This window comes from Salmo trutta, chromosome 22 (assembly GCF_901001165.1).
Source record: "Salmo trutta chromosome 22, fSalTru1.1, whole genome shotgun sequence".
NCBI lineage: Eukaryota > Metazoa > Chordata > Actinopteri > Salmoniformes > Salmonidae > Salmo > Salmo trutta.
Window position 1 is genome coordinate 9722364 of NC_042978.1, and position 22449 is coordinate 9744812.

General features: G+C 46.0%; 1 protein-coding gene across 9 annotated transcripts in view; it reads right to left on the reverse strand.

Moving 5' to 3' along the window:
- Nucleotides 1-1385: 1385 nt before the first annotated feature.
- nfia (nuclear factor I/A) overlaps nucleotides 1386-22449 on the reverse strand; it is a 178665-nt gene continuing 157601 nt past the window's right edge. For 5 of the 9 annotated variants that reach the window (XM_029706501.1, XM_029706504.1, XM_029706506.1 and 2 more), the window contains 5 exons: nucleotides 21597-21775; nucleotides 21048-21113; nucleotides 19455-19620; nucleotides 19191-19282; nucleotides 1386-5913 (listed from right to left, as the gene is read on the reverse strand). In XM_029706501.1, coding sequence (XP_029562361.1) covers nucleotides 5899-5913; nucleotides 19191-19282; nucleotides 19455-19620; nucleotides 21048-21113; nucleotides 21597-21775 — 518 coding nt within the window. In that variant the 3' untranslated portion in view covers nucleotides 1386-5898. The remainder of the gene's footprint in view (nucleotides 5914-19190; nucleotides 19283-19454; nucleotides 19621-21047; nucleotides 21114-21596; nucleotides 21776-22449) is intronic. The other 4 variants (XM_029706507.1, XM_029706510.1, XM_029706505.1 and 1 more) reach the window with 3 other exon arrangements.

Below are 22449 nucleotides of genomic sequence, written 5' to 3' on the forward strand. Positions count from 1 at the left end.
CGATGTGAGTGGATGAAAAGGGAGGGAGTGGGACGATGTGAGTGGATGAAAAGGGAGGGAGTGGGGCGATGTGAGTGGATGAAAAGGCAGGGAGTGGGGCGATGTGAGTGGATGAAAAGGGAGGGAGTGGGGCGATGTGAGTGGATGAAAAGGGAGGGAGTGGGGCGATGTGAGTGGATGAAAAGGGAGGGAGTGGGACGATGTGAGTGGATGAAAAGGCAGGGAGTGGGGCGATGTGAGTGGATGAAAAGGGAGGGAGTGGGGCGATGTGAGTGGATGAAAAGGGAGTGGGGCGATGTGAGTGGATGGAAAAGGGAGAGAGTGGGGCGATGTGAGTGGATGGAAAAGGGAGGGAGTGGGCGGATGTGAGCGCTCCTCTTGTAGCCTCAGATTAGACAGATGTTCAAAATGAGCCGTTTGGTCCCCCTCTATTTCTCTTGGATTGCCCCACTTCTCCAACTTGAGCAGCATATTCATATGGGAATACTTTTTAAAGAGTGCTAGTGGTCCTAACAAATGAGACTCTGTATGGCACTTTACACATCGGCCTACCATTCAGGTGTGGCTTAAGGTGCTCTGTCAAATGGTTACAGAGATCGAGTGCATCCGTTGACAATTGCCAGGCATGTACTGGTCCTCCACCCTGCACTGGATGATTTTGACCAGTTATATCTTTCATGAACTAGATTTGAGACACTCCAGAGGAGTATTTGGCAAAATGTTGAGAATAAGAAGCTCAAAATAAGATGTGGGTATGTAAAAGGAAAACCTCCTCTTCGCCAAGCCGTCTTGAGTGAGTTAAAGGCGTGTATGTTTGTGGTTAATGCCCGTGGGTCTGGTGAATGGTGTGATAATGGTTAGGATATGGTAACGCAAGGAGAGGGAAGCCAAGTAGTATAACGGAAAATGTCAGTAGTGTTCGAGGCCCCTGTGGGTTATGTTGTAAACTCCCATTTGTGGATGTGATTTTCAAAAAGGTTCTCTTTTAGCACTAATGTGAATGACATTTTGATGATCAGTTAAGCGCCTCAGTGTCATAACCTTTCGAGGTCCCCAGTATGTTTTACAGGGGTTGACTGCAGATAAGTGATGTACAGGTTATGCCACGCACCTTCCCATGCAGTGCCTGTCTATCGGCTGTTCATAGCCTCGATGAAAAGTTATACAAAAGTTGGACAATACATGAACAACTCACCTCTAGCTAGGCAAGAGCCGTGTGTATGTTGACTGTGTCTGTGTTTTGCAAATGCCATGAAGAACCGCACGTGAGTGTGTGAATGGGAAGTGGTTTTGAGAGGACCCACGGTTTCTGGAGGACCATTTGGTGAGGAAGTGGGTGAGAGCGGGACAGGGGAAGAAATATGTGAAAAAGAAAAAGAACCATGTTGCATATCAAGCTGTTTATTTTCCTGCATGGAATGGTGAACACAAAAAAAGATGCCGAGATGCATTTATAATAGGGGCATCCTTTGGCTGTCTATGTCATTGTCTTCTGCCTAAACTAATTTTTAAATGCATTAAAAAAAAAAACACTCTTCTTACCAATTTCCTCAGAATTACCTAGATTTAGCTTCATCAACGCTGATGCAACAAATAACCTTCAACATACAGCATACTGTAACATCCATTTACAATGGGCTTTTCACCTCAATACCCTATACTTTTTAAGTATAGGAATACGCTATACCATCAAAAGAAGAACAAGTCCTTAAATACATACAAAAAGGAAAGAAAAAAAAGAAAACAAAAAGAAGGAAACAGGAAAGTTTTCAACTTAAATCCAGTTCCCATGGAACAAACAAAACCAGTTCTATTAATGTGGCCTTAATACAAACAATCAGAGAATTCACAACACTAGTTTTTTCCTCATTTAATTAATGTTACAAAAGTCCTGCATTATAAAATAGGGCAGCTTTAAAATCAGTGTAATTAATAAAACTATACAACATACAAACAACACGTCTCCCACAGTCAGGCCTTTCGGCCCTGCTTGCTCCGTCGCTTTTTACTCTCTTTCTCATCATCACTACATCTCTTCTCCACTTCTGTACCCATAACTAAATGACACACACGACACAGGAACAAAAACAGTCTGCCCAAACTATTGCTTTTAGTCTTTCTTTCTTTAAAAAGGGCGCAATTTTGTCGTATTTTACACACAGCCAAATCTTGCTGATTAGATGCTAGGCTGTCCACAACAAGGTTTTGTGACAAAAATGTCCGTGCAATTGTTTTTTTTCCCTCTCCCTTCGCTCTTTTAAGCCCTGGAAGCAGTTTTTCAATAATTCTCACTATTGTCATTTATTTCATATTTTAGTGCAGATAATTAAGAAAGTAATGCCCAACTCATCGCTGAAGGGTAGGCAAGAACAAAGACAAAACAAAACTGTCCTACTAAATGAAACACACAACCCACGCAAGTGTTACTACTAAACCATCACGTTGGACACCTTGGGAAAGGCTTCCCAATACTCACAATGTCGTTTTTAAAATGATATATGTATTAGACAGAGAAACAATTCATATATATGCAACTTGGAAGTCCATTTGAAGTAAAGGATATAGAAAGTGGGACTTTTTGTTTTTGTTGGACGTCATATTTCTTAGTCTGTCGAAAATGTGGATTTTGTGACGGAGAGGAAGTTTGACTTGTTGAAAGGCTTGCTTGTGACCAGAAATATACAAAAAGGAGAACCCTAATATATTTTGCGGTCATCTTGTACGTGTGGAATACAAATAAAGTAAAATACCCGAGCGAGGCTGACTAGGCTTTGCGAAACCTTTGTTCTCCATGAGTGGGTCTGCCAAATGGACCGACCCCCAACCATGCAGCCAGTCAAGTGCAGGCTAACTTTATCAAAAATAAAATAAAAAGATCATAAAAAAAACGACTAGTGTATGTCTACATGAGTGCAAGCAGGTATTGCATATATCTTTCTCATTATTCACTTCTGGGAGAAAAACAAAACAAAAAAAACAAACAAAAAAAACAGGAAGACTCCAAAACAAAAAGTACTTTCCATTTAGAAATTGCAGCACATCCATAAATATCAATAGACTAGTATTCTCAACAGAAAAAAAATGGTTTACAGGTAGGGGGCTGCTTGGGGTTTAACTAAACTATCTACAAGATACAAAGCTACGAGCTCTATTCCTACTCACTGAACGACTAAAAATGGGGCCATATCAGGGTGATTGACTCTGGCCTAGTTAAACAGCAGTACAAGACAGAGATAGTATGTCAGATCCTGTACTCACACAGCACTTCGATGTTGCATCATAGAGAGAAAAAGCACTGTTGTACGGGCCTGAGAGGTCTTCAAATAGCAGATGTAATACTGCGTATTATAATCAGCAATTTCATTATATTTCATGTTCCTTATCAGTATTACAACTGTGATCACTCCTACACAATGGGAGGTGGGGGATGAAACAAATAAATCAAAAAGGGGTAAAAAAAAAAAACGTAACTCTCCACATTGGAACATTGTGCAACAACTCGGGACTAGACCATCGCTCAAGGCACATTGATGAGGAACAATTGTTTCGTGCAATTTGAGAACATACAAACAAAATATATATACTTTAAGAAAAAACGAGAACTGATCATTTCAAGAGGGAACGAAATAGGAAAAACGACTCAGAAATGATGAGAAGCGAATAAGAGTCTTAAAGACGTTCAGCTGGTTGATTGTGAAGGACAGCAGTAAAAAAAAAGCCTCGAGGGGCCAAACAAATATAGACTATTGGCAAGTGCCTGATGTTGGGATTACAATAGTGTCTTTATTCACTAACTCTACATAATCTATGTAAAAATTTGTCACTAACACTAGAACATGCAGATTTTTTTTGTTTGATTTTTTAAATAGTTTTAATACGTTTTTTGATCGACAGTGGATGAGTCGGTCATAAGAGTGTATATATATAGTATGTATAGTATAGGAAACAAAAACAAAACAAAACTTTAATAAAATGGTAATTTGCATGCGAAGCGGCTGAAAAGCTTCGCCGTCTGGTTGCGATCTTGCCTTCATGTAGATATCAACGTGTTCGCAACACAAATGCTCACAGAGGGTCCCTCTGCTTTTTCTCTTTCTCACTGAACTTCCACCCCCAGCCCATAAGCCAACTGCAGGAATAAGTGCTTCCGATTGGACAAGGCTTAGAGAAGGTCTAGCCAATCAAACCAGAACTTGGACGCCCATATAAGATAATTTTTACAACAAAGTTGTTCCGGATTTTGCCTCATGAGAAATTTAAGCCGCTACCTCTTTATTTAAAATCATGTGCTTTCTTAAAATAAGTTAATCACTTTGCGTTTAAAAAAAAATATGAATCGCAGTCTAAAGCGCAAGAGATGCTTTAAAATTATATTTCTTAAAGGGATTTTTCGTTCTACAATACTAACAAATTTACAAGATGAACAAACAAAAAATACAGCTCCCCTTATTTTCTCACAAGGCTATCGTTCTAATTGACGTTTTTTTTTGTACCCCGATATTTTTAGAGTCCCGGAGGTGTGAAAGGACTAGGAAGAAAAATATATATACTTTTCACCAATTGTTTCAACGACCTATCTTACAAAGACATTTAACTATCCAACCGCTATCCAACGAAATTGCACTTTCCTCAATTCAATATTCCACTGTTCACGTAAGTCACGGATGTCTCCCGTCTAGTCAGTTTGTAGAATTACAGACCTTCTACCTGCCCTTTGCATTGTATAGCATCGTACAGACCGTCAGTTTGTAGGTTGATCGGAAAGAACTGAAATTACCTTTATACAAAAATGAAACATGAACAAGCCTCCCAGACAGAAGTTATTTTCTCACAAGCCTCTCGTTGAAATACTTCTCTTCTCGTTGCAGCCTATCTACCAGCTTCAATATGTCACCCGATTGACCGATATTAAACATCAATACCCCGTCCCCTCTCTCGTCCCCCTGCCCTATGAGTTCACGGTGTGGTGGTTGGTAGGTTGCTCTCCTCTGCATGGGGTTCCATTTGCAATGCTAGATGTCCCTGGAAAAGCCATGTGGCCGGGTGAAGGCCTTCAGACTCTTGGCATGGCTGTGGGGGGGAGAGTCCCTCCTCAGGGTTGAGTGTGGGATAGGGTGGGGTGTGGAGAGATGGTGGTGGGGGGTGGTGGGTGAGAAGTATTAACTGGTTGGTATCCGACCCAGCTAAAACCTCCACATCCGCGAGCCACCCAACCAGGGGCAATAACCCCCAACAAACTCAACAGAGTCCGGAAACAACCAGAGAGAAAAAGGGGGCAAAGACAGAGAGGAAACAAGAGCTTTGATCTTAACCTCGTTTCGGCACATACACGTACACAGGACGCATAGCTCTCTGTGCCTTTCCCGCCCGCCGGACCTTCTTCAAAGTTCGGCTACGACGACGAAAGGTATAGGGAAGCTCTTTGATTTAGTCACATGATCATGTCCCCTCCGGGGCAAAGTGGGGCGGACGAGAAGAAAGAAAAGGAACAAGACGACGTGCACTTTCCCAGGATATATAGGCTGCTAACTCTCTTCCAATAAACAGTTGAGGTGACTGGTACTATATATGAATATAGGCATATAAACCAACCATGTGAATGGGGGATATATATGGGCTATATAGATATATAGTGTATCTAGCGGTGAGTAGCTCTCCTCTTGTTTTCTGGGTGGGGGTGGGGGGGTGTTGTTGTAGCCATGCTGATGCTCTAGTCTCTCAGGCGCTGGGGGTGAGGAGACGGCGACAGATTGGGGGGAGGAGGGGTGTTGGGCTTCTCTCTGTCAGACGCGGGGGCACGTTTGCGGGGTGTTGGTCGGTTCAGGTCGGGTCGCACTCAGGGGAGAAAGTAGGGGGTCCAGCGATCTGTCCAGCGGGCGGCGAGGGGGTCTGGAGTCCTTATCCCAGGTACCACTGCAAAACAGAAGGACAGAGGGAGAGAAGAAGAGTACACATTTCAGATGAAGTTCATTTAAGCAGACAGGAAGTCCTACTGTTATGTCCGAATCTGATAGGTCAGCCCGCGCAGTTCCTCTTTCTCAAGAGTCGTTGCTTTCTCTCTCTCTCTACTTAGGACCTAGTTGCCATGGTGTTCCTGTACTCTCCAGCCAGCCAGTCACATTGTGCCTTCTTCTCTGAACAATTTCAGCCATGAAATTCAGCCATTCATGATCAAATAGCAACCCCCACTGGATTCTCCAATTACATCAAATGAACTACAGAACAAAATACAAACCCTCCAACCCAAAAGGACCTACGGGGTTGATGTTATCCTAAATGAAATGATAAAATATACAGACCACAAATTCCAATTGGCTATACTTAAACTCTTTAACGTCATCCTCAACTCTGGCATCTTCCCCAATATTTGGAACCAAGGAATGATCACCCCAATCCACAAAAGTGGAGACAAATTTGACCCAAATAACTACTATGGGATATGCGTCAACAGCAACTTTGGGAAAATCCACTGCTTTATCATTAACAGCCGACTCGTACATTTTCTCAGTGCAAACAATGTACTGAACAAATGTCAAATTGGCTTTTTACCAAATTACCGTACGCCAGACCACATATTCACCCTGTACACCTTAATTGACTAACAAACAAACCAAAACAAAGGTAAAGACTTCTCATGCTTTGTTGATTTCAAAAAAGCTTTCGACTCAATTTGGCATGAAGGCCTGCTATACAAATTGATGGAAAGTGGTGTTGGGGGAAAAACATACAACATTATAAAATCCATGTACACAAACAACAAGTGTGCAGTTAAAATTGCCCCCCCCAAATAAAATATTTCCACAGGGCCGGGGGGTGAGACAGGGATGCAGCTTAAGCCCCACCCTCTTCAACATATATATTATATATATATTATATATATAACATATATATTATATATATATTATATATATATATCTCAACGAATTGGCGAGGGCACTAGAACAGTCTGCAGCACCCGGCCTCACCCTACTAGAAATTGAAATCAAATGTCTACTGTTTGCAGATGATCTGGTGCTTCTGTCCCCAACCAAGGAGGGCCTGCACCTAGATCTTCTGCACATATTCTGTCAGACCTGGGCCCTGACAGTAAATATTAGTAATACAAAAATAATGGGAGTTCCAAAAAAGGTCCATGAATACAAATTTCATCATCTCGACACCGTTGCCCTAGAGCACACAAAAAACGATACATACCTCGGCCTAAACATCAGCGCCACAGGTAACTTCCACAAAGCTGTGAATGTTCTGAGAGACAAGGCAAGAAGGGCCTTCTACCACATCAAAAGGAACAGAAAATTGTTGAATCAGTTATAGAACCCATTGCCCTTTATGGTTGTGAGGTCTGGGGTCCGCTCACCAACCACGAATTTACAAAATGGGACAAACACCAAATTGAGACTCTGCATGCAGAATTCTGCAAAAATATCCTCTGTGTACAACTTAAAACACCAAATAATGCATGCAGAGCAGAATTAGGCCGATACCCGTTCATTATCAAAATCCAGAAAAGAGCCGTTAAATTCTACAACCACCCAAAAGGAAACGATTCCCAAACCTTCCATAACAAAGCCATCACCTACAGAGAGATGAACCTGGAGAAGAGTCCCCTAAGCAAGCTGGTCCTGGGGCTCTGTTCACAAACACAAACAGACACCACAGAGCCCCAGGACAGCAACACAATTAGACCCAACCAAATCATGAGAAAACAAAAAGATAATTACTTGACAAATTGGAAAAAAATGTACAAAAAACAGAGCAAACTAGAATGCTATTTGGCCCTAAACAGAGATAAAACAGTGGCAGAATACCTGACCACTGCGACTGACCCAAAATGAAGGAAATCTTTGACTATGTACAGACTCAGTGAGCATAGCCTTGCTATTGAGAAAGGTCGCCAAAGGCAGACCTGACTCTCAAGAGAAGACAGGCTATGTGCACACCGCCCATTTTGTGGGCAGTGTGCACAGAACCTCCTGCCAAATGTATGACCATATTAGAGACACACATTTCCCTCAGATTAAACAGACCCACAAAGAACACGAAAACAAATCACATTCTGATAAACTGTCATATCTATTAGGTGAAATACCAGTGTCATCACAGCAGCAAGATTTGTGACCTGTTGCCACAAGAAAATGGTAACCAGTGAAGAACAAACACCATTGTAAATACAACCCATATTTATTTTCACTTTTGTACTTCAACTATTTGCACATCCTCACAGCACTGTATATAGACATAATATGACATTTGAAATGTTTTATTGTTTACTCTACTTTTGTTTATGATCTACTTCACTTGCTTTGGCAATGTAAACATATATTCCCCATGCCAATAAAGCCCCTTAAATTGAATTGAGTGTGTGCAGTGGTGTTCACATCCTTCAGTGAAATGCCATATTTATTGCTCCCTCCATTGTTCACGTTTCCAGTGAGCAAGCGCCCTGACACCTCTCTCTCCGTTCCTCTCCCTCTTTCCCTCCTCCCCCTCTTCTCAACTTCCCTCCTCCCTGCCCCAAGTTGAAGTTCATGCTACCATTAGCAAGACCCGGCCCATGGATACCTCCCTGTGTATCCCGCTTTCTCCCTCTCTCCCCTCACTCGGCCTCTTTCTCCCTCTCTTCCCTCACTCGGCCTCTTTCTCCCTCTCTCCCCTCACTCGGCCTCTTTCTCCCTCTCTTCCCTCACTCGGCCTCTTTCTCCCTCTCTCCCCTCACTCGGCCTCTTTCTCCCTCTCTCCCCTCACTCGGCCTCTTTCTCCCTCTTCCCTCACTCGGCCTCTTTCTCTCTCTCTTCCCTCACTCGGCCTCTTTCTCCCTCTCTCCACTCACTCGGCCTCTTTCTCTCTCTCTTCCCTCACTCGGCCTCTTTCTCTCTCTCTCTCTCTCTCTCTCTCTCTCTCCTCACTCCTTCTCCCCTGTCCCGCTGTGTTCTCCCTTGTCACTGTTCCGTGAATTTGGAGCAGCCAGACGCTGCCGCAGACATCGTGCCACTGATTCAGAGGGAGCTCAGACACACACACACACACACACACACACACACACACACACACACACACACAGATACAAATGCACCCATGGAAACAACACACACACACACAGATACAAATGCACCCATGGAAACAAACCTTGTCTACACCGCTGGTTTCAATGCACGAAAGCAAACAATATGAGCAAATAACAGACTAGCGTCTCTCCTTTTTGGTTGGCTTACACCTGTACTCAAAACACAAGGAATGAAATCATCTTGAACATAAAGTATTCCAGATAGCGGAAAGAAGCATCAAACTAAGTCATGGGACTAGAGGGGTGAAATGACCCAAAGCTAAAACCAAAGCCCTGGTGTTTCAAATGAAGGTATTGTTTGACTGTGTGCTTGTGCGTTGTGTATATTATGTGTGTGGTGTCTGTCCTGTGCGTTGTGTATATTATGTGTGTGGTGTCTGTCCTGTGCGTTGTGTATATTATGTGTGTGGTGTCTGTCCTGTGCGTTGTGTATATTATGTGCGTGGTGTCTGTCCTGTGCGTTGTGTATATTATGTGTGTGGTGTCTGTCCTGTGCGTTGTGTATATTATGTGTGTGGTGTCTGTCCTGTGCGTTGTGTATATTATGTGCGTGGTGTCTGTCCTGCGCGTTGTGTATATTATGTGCGTGGTGTCTGTCCTGTGCGTTGTGTATATTATGTGTGTGGTGTCTGTCCTGCGCGTTGTGTATATTATGTGTGTGGTGTCTGTCCTGTGCGTTGTGTATATTATGTGCGTGGTGTCTGTCCTGTGCGTTGTGTATATTATGTGCGTGGTGTCTGTCCTGTGCGTTGTGTATATTATGTGTGTGGTGTCTGTCCTGTGCGTTGTGTATATTATGTGCGTGGTGTCTGTCCTGTGCGTTGTGTATATTATGTGCGTGGTGTCTGTCCTGTGCGTTGTGTATATTATGTGCGTGGTGTCTGTCCTGTGCGTTGTGTATATTATGTGTGTGGTGTCTGTCCTGCGCGTTGTGTATATTATGTGTGTGGTGTCTGTCCTGTGCGTTGTGTATATTATGTGTGTGGTGTCTGTCCTGTGCGTTGTGTATATTATGTATGTGGTGTCTGTCCTGTGCGTTGTGTATATTATGTGTGTGGTGTCTGTCCTGCGCGTTGTGTATATTATGTGCGTGGTGTCTGTCCTGCGCGTTGTGTATATTATGTGTGTGGTGTCTGTCCTGTGCGTTGTGTATATTATGTGTGTGGTGTCTGTCCTGTGCGTTGTGTATATTATGTGTGTGGTGTCTGTCCTGTGCGTTGTGTATAATATGTGTGTGGTGTCTGTCCTGTGCGTTGTGTATATTATGTGCGTGGTGTCTGTCCTGTGCGTTGTGTATATTATGTGCGTGGTGTCTGTCCTGTGCGTTGTGTATATTATGTGCGTGGTGTCTGTCCTGCGCGTTGTGTGTGAGTCAGTGTGTATGGTGTCTGTCCTGTGCGTTGTGTGTGAGTCAGTGTGTGTGCTCCTGCACGTCGCTAGCCGCTCTTTTCCTGCCCGCCCAGGCCTGTGAGTGTGCTGGCTCGTGACTCGTTGAAATTCTACTGCCGGGCCCGCACACGCTGCTGCTCGGCGGCAGAGAAGACTGGAAGGTTACTTTTTAATCAATAGTTGCTGACGCTAGGACTTTCTGCCTCGCTCACTTTCTCTCTCTCTCTCTGCAGTGCAGCTCCCTCCCCCCATCCTTGTCTACTGGTAACTTTCAACCCCCCCCTCCCCCTCCCCCCACCGGACTCCTTTTTCATCTCATCCCTCCTTCACTACTCTTCCCCCCCCCCCCCCCCCCGTCCTGGGGAGACGGGCTCTTGCAGACCAGACAGTGTGTGTGTGTGTGGACAGCGGGGTAGTGTTACCACACAGTGGACTGATGCTGGTAGCTGTGATTTAGAATACAGATACTCATACATTGTGTCAGGGCACAGTACTACAAGCACAGAATGAGAGAAGAAGATGGGGACGAAAGAGAGAGGGGGGGGGCGAGAGAGCGAGAGATGACGAGTGAAAGCAAGAAACACACACACAAGTAGCAGACAGACACGTTCAATTGACTACCAGTGTGTGTCTTGTTAGTAGAACCAGACGAAGATGTTATTGGGGACATGTGTTGCTCTGCTAGGCTAGACTGGGGTGGTTGGAGCCCCGGGGCTCCACTATAACTCTAACCATTACACTGTGGTGTGTTCCAGTGCCCACAGGAATGCCCACCAGATGCCCGGCCGGGGATGAGCAAAGCCATGTGTTGTGGGGCCCCGAGCGAGCACAGGGGGGGGGGAAACATGGCCCTTTGTGACCCCCCGTGTGCCACTAGTGACCTCACACACATGGGCAAACACACACATGGGCATGTACCTACACACACAGAGATAGAGAAAGAGGGAGAGACCCCTCTGTGCCCGCTGTCCGTCGTGAGGGAGGCAAATAAAAGCTACGTTGTTTTTATTGGGCGGTCTGACGGAACACAAACCGGTGAGGAGCTCCACCGCAGGCATTACAAAGACCATACTTCAGTCATTCTCTCTTCCCCTCCATCCTTCGCCCTCTCTCTTTCACTCAATCCATGTCCCTCTCTTTCTCCCTTCCGTCTCTCTCTTTCCCTGCCTCTCTCCCTCCCTTTCTCTCCCCGAATGAGACATAAAACTGTAAAGACACAGACCTGGGTGTTTCTGCCATCCCGCCTGTTTCAGGCACAGTGAGTGTGAACTACAGGTCTTCTGTTGTGTGGTTACAAGCCTGGGCCCAGATTCCCAAAAAACTTCTTATGAAAAAAATGTGCAATTCGCAAGTGCAATTCCTTAACAATATCTTAAGTTTTAATGATTTTCTTACGAACTTCTGAAAATGTATTCTTACAAATCTTCTTAAGATGTTTGTTGCTAGGCAACCATTTTAGCTAGCTATCTAGTTAGCAATGGCAATCATGTTAGCATAATTCATACGGAGATTACTGTTCTAAAACACGTTCTTGGGTTTAAAATAATCAATATTGATACTTTCAGATTCATTTTGTGAGTGAATTAAACATGTTCAATTGCTTTCATGAGCTTTTTCTCTCACTGCCCTTAGTTTTGATTTTTTTATTTAACCAGGCAAGTCAGTTAAGAACACATTTTTATTTACAATGATGGCCTACCCCGGCCAAACCCAGACGACGCTGGACCAATCGTGCACCGCCCAATGGGACTCCCAATCACGGCCGGATGTGATACAGCCTGGATTCGAACCAGGGACTGAGAGTGACGCTTCTTGCACTGGGATGCAGTGCCTTTCACCGCTGCGCCACTCGGGAGTCCAGTTTAAGACAATGGTTTAGCTGTCTTGGAATTAAGAACATTTGCAATAACTTTATTTTCAAGAATCTGATTTCATCTTAACTTGTTGCTTAAGGAGAAACATAAGAAATAGCACAAGAACATTTTCAATAACTTTTTTGAGGATTAGCAACTTTGCTTAACTCTCTTCTTAAGTCTATAGCTAAGGAAAACATGGCAGTTAAGAAGAGATTTCCTCTTAAGAAGGTTTTTGTGAATCTGGGCCCCGTTCTTTTTTCAGGACATTCTTTCAACCTCCAATCTGGGGCTAGATAGATAGAAATCACACAACCAGACCAGTAAAAGTGGTGGTGGTGGTGAGTGCAACTATTTAATAGGAGAGAGCGAGAAGGGACGACAGAAAGAAAAATGTACAAATGTAAAAAAAGAGCGAGGGAGACCTAGAGTCCCAGGTTTGGAACAGTAAATATCACACAGGCCTAGGGAGAGAGAAAGGTGGGGATTCCAACCCTCACACTCTAGCTCTGCAGCTGTTTGCTCTGGGGCTGTCTGTGTGTGTGTGTGTGTGTGTGTGTGCGCGCGTATCGGTGTGCGTGAGTGTGTGCACAGTAAGACGCGAGCAGCAGGTAACAGACAGCCGCTCTGCGCTCATCTGTCTAGGTGTCCTATCTGAACGCCTTCAAGGTGAAGCTAGTTTTATATGGATGGGCTAGTGTACACACACACACACACACACACACACACACACACACACACACACACACACACACACACACACACACACACTTGAGTCATCGAGTCAAGCATGGCGCAGTGTGGAGCGAGAGAGAAGCAGAAGAGAGAGGGGGAGTTAGGAGAAAGGACACACACACCCGGGGAAAGAATGTAGTGTGAGATCTTAGTCTGTTCCTTTAAACTCCCTTTCAATGGAACCAGTAATCTCATCACGTGGAGAAGTGCTGACTCAGGCCGCTGGGTAAAGTGCCTGCAGATGAGTGTCATCTCGGAGGAATTCAGCCTCATGTAATGCAAACCAGCTCCCAGCACCCAGAGTGGTGCGCTTCTGAAACCACCTCTCCGTCGCGCTCCACGTCCCTCCCTCTACCCCTCTATTCCACCTCTACCCTCTCCGCCACCAGCCTCCTCTCTGCCAGCCCCGACATTTTTTCCACCACGGTTTCCATCTCACTCGTTCTCCCTCCGTCTTCCCCTCTCTCCATCTCATCCCTTCTCTGCCTCCCCCTCCCCCAGCCTCCACATCTCCCTCTACCTATTCATCTCCCCTCTGTCTCCCCTCCCCACTCGCTCTTCCCGTCTCTGTCCTTTTCTCTCCCTCCATCATTTACAGCTCCCTGAGGGATGAGCAGACACCCCCTCCCTGACTTATTTACATGCACACCTATCAGCATACTACAACACACTACACCTTACACTATGGCTCAGTTCCAAATGGCACCCTGTTCCCTTTATAGGGCACTACTTTTGACCTACGATACACTACCAGAGTATCCTGTGGGTCTCCTTCAGTGCACACTAGAACCAACACCTCGAACTAGCTGACTTATCAGTGAAATGACTAGTATTGTAATGCTTCGTCATTAGCATTATTAGCAGCGTAGGCTATCCCTGCTCTGTGGACACTGTAATATTAATGGCCCCTACAGTTGCATTGATGAGTGATAGGTGGCTGTCTTAGACAACCCTATCAGGTCTGCTTATGAGAATGTGCATCATAATTACTGTGGGAGAGTAGACAGGTCAGAGCATCTCCTCCTGCTGGTTCAACCAGGTAAGACCGGCAAACAGAAAGCTACAGATCGCACCTTTAATCCGTCCCTCCCAAACGTGTACTAATGTCCTATATTCAGAGAGAAGTGGCTGTGAGGCGACTGTGTGTGTGTGTGTGTGTGTGTGTGTGTGTGTGTGTGTGTGTGTGCCACCACAATGATGCTGGCTGGTGTTTGTGGGCCATCGCAGTAGACTCTTCACTGAGAGCAAATTGACACGGAGTACAAGAGCCTATTAAAGGTTTTATCTAGCTGCTCTGTTCTGTTCTGCTTGCCCTTTATATAGAGGGAATTAAAGGACTGGGCAGCCAGGGCTACTGTCTCCAGCTGCTCCAATTTACTGCCCCCCCCCCACACACACACACACACAAAAGCAGATGCACACACACACACGGCAAAGACAAAAGGGCTAGGCTTGGCAAACACATACACACCACGGAAAGGGGTCCGCACACAAACGCACACACGTACTTGCACGCACACTCTCTACATCACGCTACACACTCCCATATCTAAAACGATAAATGACTTCTCTGATTGAAAACATTGCTTATGAATCTGAACTTCATCCCAGACCTACCGACACTATGCACGAGGCACTCCCATCAACCCACTCCAGTCTATCCAACTGCAGACTACGGATGTGTGAGCGTGCGCGCGTGTGTGTGTTTGTGAATATTTTTGGCCAGCGTGAAACGTACGTGAAGTTTACTTAACCCTTTGTCTCGTCTTTGCAGGGCTGTGCGACTTGTCTGAGGAGTGCCGTTACTATGGGACTGGGGCTGTGTGTGTGTGTACCAATGTCTTTGTTGGATTAGCCCGGGGTTAAGAGGGTGAGGAGAGGAGGACAAGTGTGTGTGTGTGTGTGTTGTATATAGGGGGCGTATATGTCTACCCAGGGTGACAAGGGGAGGGCCGTGTGTGTGTCTGGTGTGTGAGAACGGTATGATGGACGGGCAGAGGGTAGGGCATCACGGGGTCCACAGTGTGGTGCTAAGCCCCGCGGTCTCAGGGGGCAACCAACACTGGCTCCCATGGTAGCCTCCACCCACCCCCCTACGCTGCACTGACTCGCGGGCACTGTGCCCATCTCACACACACACACACACACACACACACACTTTATTTGGCTTCGCTTTAACACCTATCCCCCTTCTTTCATTGGCATTGCCTTTATCACCCCCAACCCACTCTCCCAAAAAGCTGCCAATGAGAGGGGGGGAAGGGGGGTAGGAGGTATGGAGAGTGGGCACAGGCACACAAACAACGGCCCCTCAATCAACCGTCCCGACTGTACCCCCCCTTTCCGTTTCCATGGCGAGCGGACTGGGAATGTTTACTGTTACAGTCACATCTCTCTCTCTCACTCTCCCTCCATCAATCCCTCCTTCCCTCTATCCCTTTCTCTCTGTTTACAATGGCCGCCATGGGTAACTTTTGTCCCCGGAGCCGCAGGGAGGTTTTGAAACTAGGGGCCGAGTGTCGGGTGTGTGTGTGTGTGAGGGTGTGTGTGTGAGACAAGTTCCCGCTGTGGGGGTCACACACTTTAATATAGCGAAGCCCTCACTGTCCATCTCAAGCCTTTTCATGTCGGGGGGATTTAATATCGCGGCTCTGTCAGATGACCCGCACCCCACAGACAAAATTGACATTGACGGAACGCATGGCAGAGGGAAAATGGCCGCTTGCACATAGAGCCGCTAGTAGTCCAGTGGCTCGGCCCCTACGGGCATTTCTATGGGCGTCTGACGAACAGAGAGATTGCAACAGCGCTACTGCTGTGGCGAGAGAGCCTAGCTCTGCCCATTAATGTTGAAGTCAATGAGAATACCCTTTTCTACTTTTAGCAGGCCCTTTTTCATTCCGCAATAAAACGGGTTATTTATCGGATAAGACAACATGGCCAGTTAAGTTTCCATGGCTCTTATGGTAAGAGTTGGGGTGCTAAAACCAGTATCCCATACCACCATGACCACCTAACCATCACCAAGTGCGCTGAGCTTTCTGGCGAAAAATGCCGTCCTGAATACATACTCAAACAATGGCTCACAAACACCCAGATGGGGAGTGTGTGTGTGTGTGTGTGTGTGTGTGTGTGTGTGTGCGCATGCGTGTGTTCGAGAAACAGGCCTCAGAGTCCCAGGCCTCAGCGCCAGGCCAAATTAATAATGCGCAGAGCGCCGGATTGGCAGGCCTGAGCAAACACAGATAGATACGCAGATTGGGCTGGAGGCTTAGTGGATAACCCCAGTGGGATAAGGAGGGAGCGAGGGAGAGAGAGAGGGAAAAGGGAGAAAGAGAGAGAGAGCACGGGAGAGAGAAAAAAATGACAGAAAGAAAGAGAAAGAGAGGAGGGAGAGAGAGAGGCCGGGATGAATAAATAGATAAATAAATAAACACAAACAATAAATAACAGCAGCAGCCAGTCGGCTAACCTCCCCTCCCTCCCTCCCTCTCTCCCTCCCTCCCTTCTTCTCTCCCACCCTTCTTTCTGGCAGTTGTGACAAACACCTGCCTCCACTCTCCCAGGGGGAAGTGTGTGTCTTGCGGCCTGTGACAGAGTCAATAAATCTGCGGCCCCGCTCGCTGAGGGCCGCAGACGCGCCGCTTTGACACACACACACACACACACACACACACACACACACACACACACACACACGTCATCATTCCTTGACTTCTCTTCACCTCTCCACCCTCTTCCCATCCTGCTTTTCTTTGCTCTGGCAGAGTCTGTCCTCTGTGGGCTGGTTGTCTGGCTGGATGTAACTTGGCTGATGCACGGTCTCTTGTGTATTGTAAGAGCTGGCTTCTCAGTTATGGTGTTGGAGCTGGTCAAGTAACGGTGTATACTGGTCTTTCTGGTTTGTGTGTACTGGGATATGATGGTATGTGAGTGCAGAAACTGGTTTCAGTGTACGAACTACTGTGTAGTGGTGTGTACTAGTGTGTAGTGATGTTTAGTAGTGTGTAGTGGTGTGTACTAGTGTGTAGTGATGTTTAGTAGTGTGTAGTGGTGTGTACTAGTGTGTAGCGGTGTGTACTAGTGTGTAGTGACGTTTAGTAGTGTGTAGTGATGTTTAGTAGTGTGGAGTGACGTTTAGTAGTGTGTAGTGACGTTTAGTAGTGTGTAGTGATGTTTAGTAGTGTGTAGTGACGTTTAGTAGTGTGTAGTGACGTTTAGTAGTGTGTAGTGATGTTTAGTAGTGTGTAGTGATGTTTAGTAGTGTGTAGTGATGTTTAGTAGTGTGTAGTGACGTTTAGTAGTGTGTAGTGACGTTTAGTAGTGTGTAGTGACGTTTAGTAGTGTGTAGTGATGTTTAGTAGTGTGTAGTGATGTTTAGTAGTGTGTAGTGACGTTTAGTAGTGTGTAGTGATGTTTAGTAGTATGTAGTGATGTTTAGTAGTGTGTAGTGATGTTTAGTAGTGTGTAGTGATGTTTAGTGTTTAGTAGTGTGTAGTGATGTTTAGTAGTGTGTAGTGATGTTTAGTAGTGTGTAGTGATGTTTAGTAGTGTGTAGTGATGTTTAGTAGTGTGTGGTGACGTTTAGTAGTGTGTAGTGATGTTTAGTAGTGTGTAGTGATGTTTAGTAGTGTGTGGTGATGTTTAGTAGTGTGTAGTGATGTTTAGTAGTGTGTAGTGATGTAGTGTGTAGTGATGTTTAGTAGTGTGTAGTGATGTTTAGTAGTGTGTAGTGATGTTTAGTAGTGTGTAGTGATGTTTAGTAGTGTGTAGTGATGTTTAGTGTTTAGTAGTGTGTAGTGATGTTTAGTAGTGTGTAGTGATGTTTAGTAGTGTGTAGTGACGTTTAGTAGTGTGTAGTGACGTTTAGTAGTGTGTAGTGATGTTTAGTAGTGTGTAGTGATGTTTAGTAGTGTGTAGTGATGTTTAGTAGTGTGTAGTGATGTTTAGTAGTGTGTAGTGACGTTTAGTAGTGTGTAGTGATGTTTAGTGGTGTGTAGTGACGTTTAGTAGTGTGTAGTGACGTTTAGTAGTGTGTAGTGATGTTTAGTAGTGTGTAGTGACGTTTAGTAGTGTGTAGTGATGTTTAGTAGTGTGTAGTGATGTTTAGTAGTGTGTAGTGATGTTTAGTAGTGTGTAGTGATGTTTAGTAGTGTGTAGTGATGTTTAGTAGTGTGTAGTGATGTTTAGTGGTGTGTAGTGACGTTTAGTAGTGTGTAGTGACGTTTAGTAGTGTGTAGTGATGTTTAGTAGTGTGTAGTGACGTTTAGTAGTGTGTAGTGATGTTTAGTAGTGTGTAGTGATGTTTAGTAGTGTGTAGTGATGTTTAGTAGTGTGTAGTGATGTTTAGTAGTGTGTGGTGATGTTTAGTAGTGTGTGGTGACGTTTAGTAGTGTGTAGTGATGTTTAGTAGTGTGTGGTGATGTTTAGTAGTGTGTAGTGATGTTTAGTAGTGTGTAGTGATGTTTAGTAGTGTGTAGTGATGTTTAGTGTTTAGTAGTGTGTAGTGATGTTTAGTAGTGTGTAGTGATGTTTAGTGTTTAGTAGTGTGTAGTGATGTTTAGTAGTGTGTAGTGATGTTTAGTAGTGTGTAGTGATGTTTAGTAGTGTGGGGTGATGTTTAGTAGTGTGTAGTGATGTTTAGTAGTGTGTGGTGACGTTTAGTAGTGTGTAGTGATGTTTAGTAGTGTGTAGTGACATTTAGTAGTGTGTAGTGACGTTTAGTAGTGTGTAGTGATGTTTAGTAGTGTGTAGTGATGTGAACTAGTGTGTAGTGGTGTGTGTAGTGCTGTGTGTGTATGTGCGGAGTGGTCAGTGTCTAGAGAGGTGGTCTCAGTCAGGGCCACACCAATTACAATCACCTCTGGAATAAGTCCCCGTCCAGCCTAGACCCTACTACTAGTAGACACACACACACACACACACACACACACACACACACACACACACACACACACACACACACACACACACACACACACACACCACCAAGTGTTAGCTTATCACACAGCTCCCTTGGGAACAGAAGCTACAGTATATAGTGTGTGTGTGTGTGTGTGTGTGTGTAGCAGACTCCTGGGAAACAGAGGACTCTCTTTCCCAGCAGACGGGGACAGTAGCCGTACAACACTGTAGGATGTGTGGCTCACCTGGGGCTGCTGAGGGATATTTACAAAGCTGGGGTCTCGGGGGCCCACACTGACGAAGCGCTGGGCTGGGGACGTGCTCGGTGTGGAGTAGGCTGCAACGGGTCAGAAAGGGAGAGGAAGTTATGCCTCGGTCATCCATTGAGATAGAGGAGGTGAGTGCTTGCTAATTCCAAAAGGAGGATGTCAACCCAAGTAGCCAGGTGATACGTCTGTGTGTGTGGGTGTGTGTGTGTGTAGGTGTGTTTGTGTCCAGTGTCCACTCACTTGGCGAGGTGGGGGAGTTGCCCCCTCCCTCGGTGGAGGTGGAGGGTGGTTTGGAGTCTGGCACAGGCAGGGGTACGGGCCGCGCCATGGGGGGCGGGGGTGGAGGGGGCAGCATGGGGGTGGGCAGGAATGGGTTGTGGACCTTCCCCTGACTGCTTCCGTTGGGCTGAAAGAGAGAGAGAGAGAAAGAGAGAGATATATATATATATATATACAGAGAGAGAGAGAGAGAGAGAGAGAGAGAGAGAGAGAGAGAGAGAGAGAGAGAGAGAGGGAGGGGGGGTAGAGAAAGCGAGACAGAGAATACAAAGTAAAAACCAAGCATCATTGCACCTTCAAAACCTGAACCCACCACAAACGTACACACACAAACACACACACACACACACACACACACACACACACACACACGCGCGCACTCAAACCTCCCAACAGGTCAGTTCTGTAACCTGTTACAGTATCACTATCAGAGTATCGGTCCTGCTTGTCCTCTAAACAGGCCCTTTGTGTGTGCACGTTCGACGGAGGACACGCGCACATTAAAGAGCTTCTTTGCGAGACACAGCAATTTTCCCTGCTCCTGGTCATAAAGAATTCTGCTGCTGTGCGCACTTTGCCGTTGATAATCTATTACCAAAACAGTGTGCTGGGGCTAACTCTCTCTCCCTCTCTCTCTCCGTCCCTCTCGCGCTCTCTGAAGCATCAGGGCTAACTCCTCCACTCTCCCTCTTTCTCCTCACAGCCTCTCTATCCCCCTACCCCCCCCCCCTCTCCATGTCTCTCTTCCCCCTCTCCTTCCTCTCTCTCCCTCTTAATCTATCCATCCCTCTTCCTCTCGCTCTCTCCACCTCCTCCTATCCCGCCGTCTCTCGTTGTGGTGTCGGGGCCAGGCTGGAGACAGCAGGCTGTAGGGTCAGCTACCGTGCACTCCAGATTTATGCCCGGAAGGAAGTCACACCAGTGTGTGTGTGTGGGTCTATGCGCGTGTGCAATAGAGACAGCTGTAAATCAACTCGCCACGTGTATCAGATATGCTAAGTCGTTTGATACAGAATCCCGCGTCGTGTTGGGATTCGATCGAGAACGATTCTGTAGCTCTGTTTTTGGTGATTGAATTACCATGAAGAGCCAGGTAAGACGGTTCGTTGACGCTATTGGATATGTGCGTACCCTTATCCTTTACTGCTATTCAAAGCAAGAAGTTAGTCATTACTGAGATTGTCGTCACGGCTCACTAAGCCTTTACACACACAGTGGTGTTCTCTCTGTGTGTGTGTGTGTGTGTGTGTGTGAGAGAGAGTGTGTCTCGCAGTGTGTGTGTGTATTGTGGGCAGGAGTACACGGAGAGATGGATTCAGATTAAATGGGCGAATGAAAAGTGTGCATGGGGAAACTGGTCTGGGTATTGATTCAGTGTCTAGACAGAAATATATCAACTATCTAACTGCAGACATCGAGTCAAACCCCCCCCCCCAGATACAGACACACACACCCCACACAAACTCGCTCACACACTCGCTCACACTCCCACACAAACGCATTCCCACGCAAGTACATATACACACATACAGGCATACGCACGCACACACACACCTCCACTGCAGTGCTCTCTCTTCGACCACTTGTACAGTATTTCCCCCATGGTATTTCTGCATACTTCTAACAGAGAAAAAAATCCCCCATTAGTGTATATATATATATGTGTGTGTGTGTGAATGGACCAGCATGAATGTAGAGCACTATAGAGGGAGAAAGAAAACGGCAGAAGAATTTAAACAGAAGAATCCAACAACAAAAAAAGAAGCAAGAGGCATCGAACAAGTAACACATCCCAAATGACACCCTAATCCCTATGGGGCCTGGTCAAAAGTAGTGCACTGTGTAGGGCAGGGGTAGGTAACCCTGTTCCTGGAGTGGCGCAGGTACTGCAGGATATTGGTCCAACTAGGCACCACACCTGACTAACTAAGCTAATTGATCAGTTCAGCGATTTGCCTAAATTCAACATACCTGGTCTTCCAGGTCGGTTTAAATCAAAACGTCCAGGGTTGCCTACCCCTGATATAGGGAATACGGTGCCATTTGGGACACAGCCCAGGTGTTAGTGGTATGTATGTACTGTAGAAGGCTCCGTGTTCTTACGTTAAGGAAGCCCACCTGTCCTCCTTGCTGGCCGGAGTCGGGGCAGACAAGCTGGACAAACTCCTTGAGGCTCTCCTGGGGGTGGTAACGGATGGCCGGGTGGGAGAAGTAGGAGCCGGGCTGCTGGATGATGGGCGACGTGGGGAAGTGGAGGCTCGACGGCGTGGCGTGGGGACTCGCTGTGGGGTGGAGAGGTGGGGGGGAGATAGAGAGTTTGTCATGTCAGTCAATAAGAGAGAGAGAGAGAGAGAGAGAGTCTGGTTAGGGAGTAGGCTAGAGAGATGGGAGGATGGAGGAGAGAAGGTGACATCATCTATCACGGTGGGGCCCCATGCACCATAGTTTGGCACACACCATTTAGTATGTCACTTAATGCCATACGTGTAACCGCGCATCAACACACACACCCTGACACACCCACATAATCACACCCACTAATTCCCAAACAAACAAACGTACAGACACAAACACAAGCTGGGCTGTGCGTGTGTGTGTGTGTGACAGGCCTTTCTGACGTGGTGGTGACAGAGGGGTGACAGAGGGCAGGCGGCCCACGGTTCAGATGACAAGACGTCTACGGACCACAATGCCCCTCACTGTCTATCAAAAGGGAGGAGGGCCCTCCATGATTCAACCAAAGGCATACTTTGGCCCGCATTCCTTCACTCACTCAAGGGAAAAATGTGGTAACTGTTTACTTGACACTTCTAAACATGATATTTGTCGCAAATTGGTATACAGTCATTGTAATTAGGCAATTAAAGCATTAGTGACATTTGTGATGTCCGCTGATGGCATTTGACTTTGCACCGTCACATCAGAAGTGTCGAGAGCAATGAGTCTAGAGTTGTTG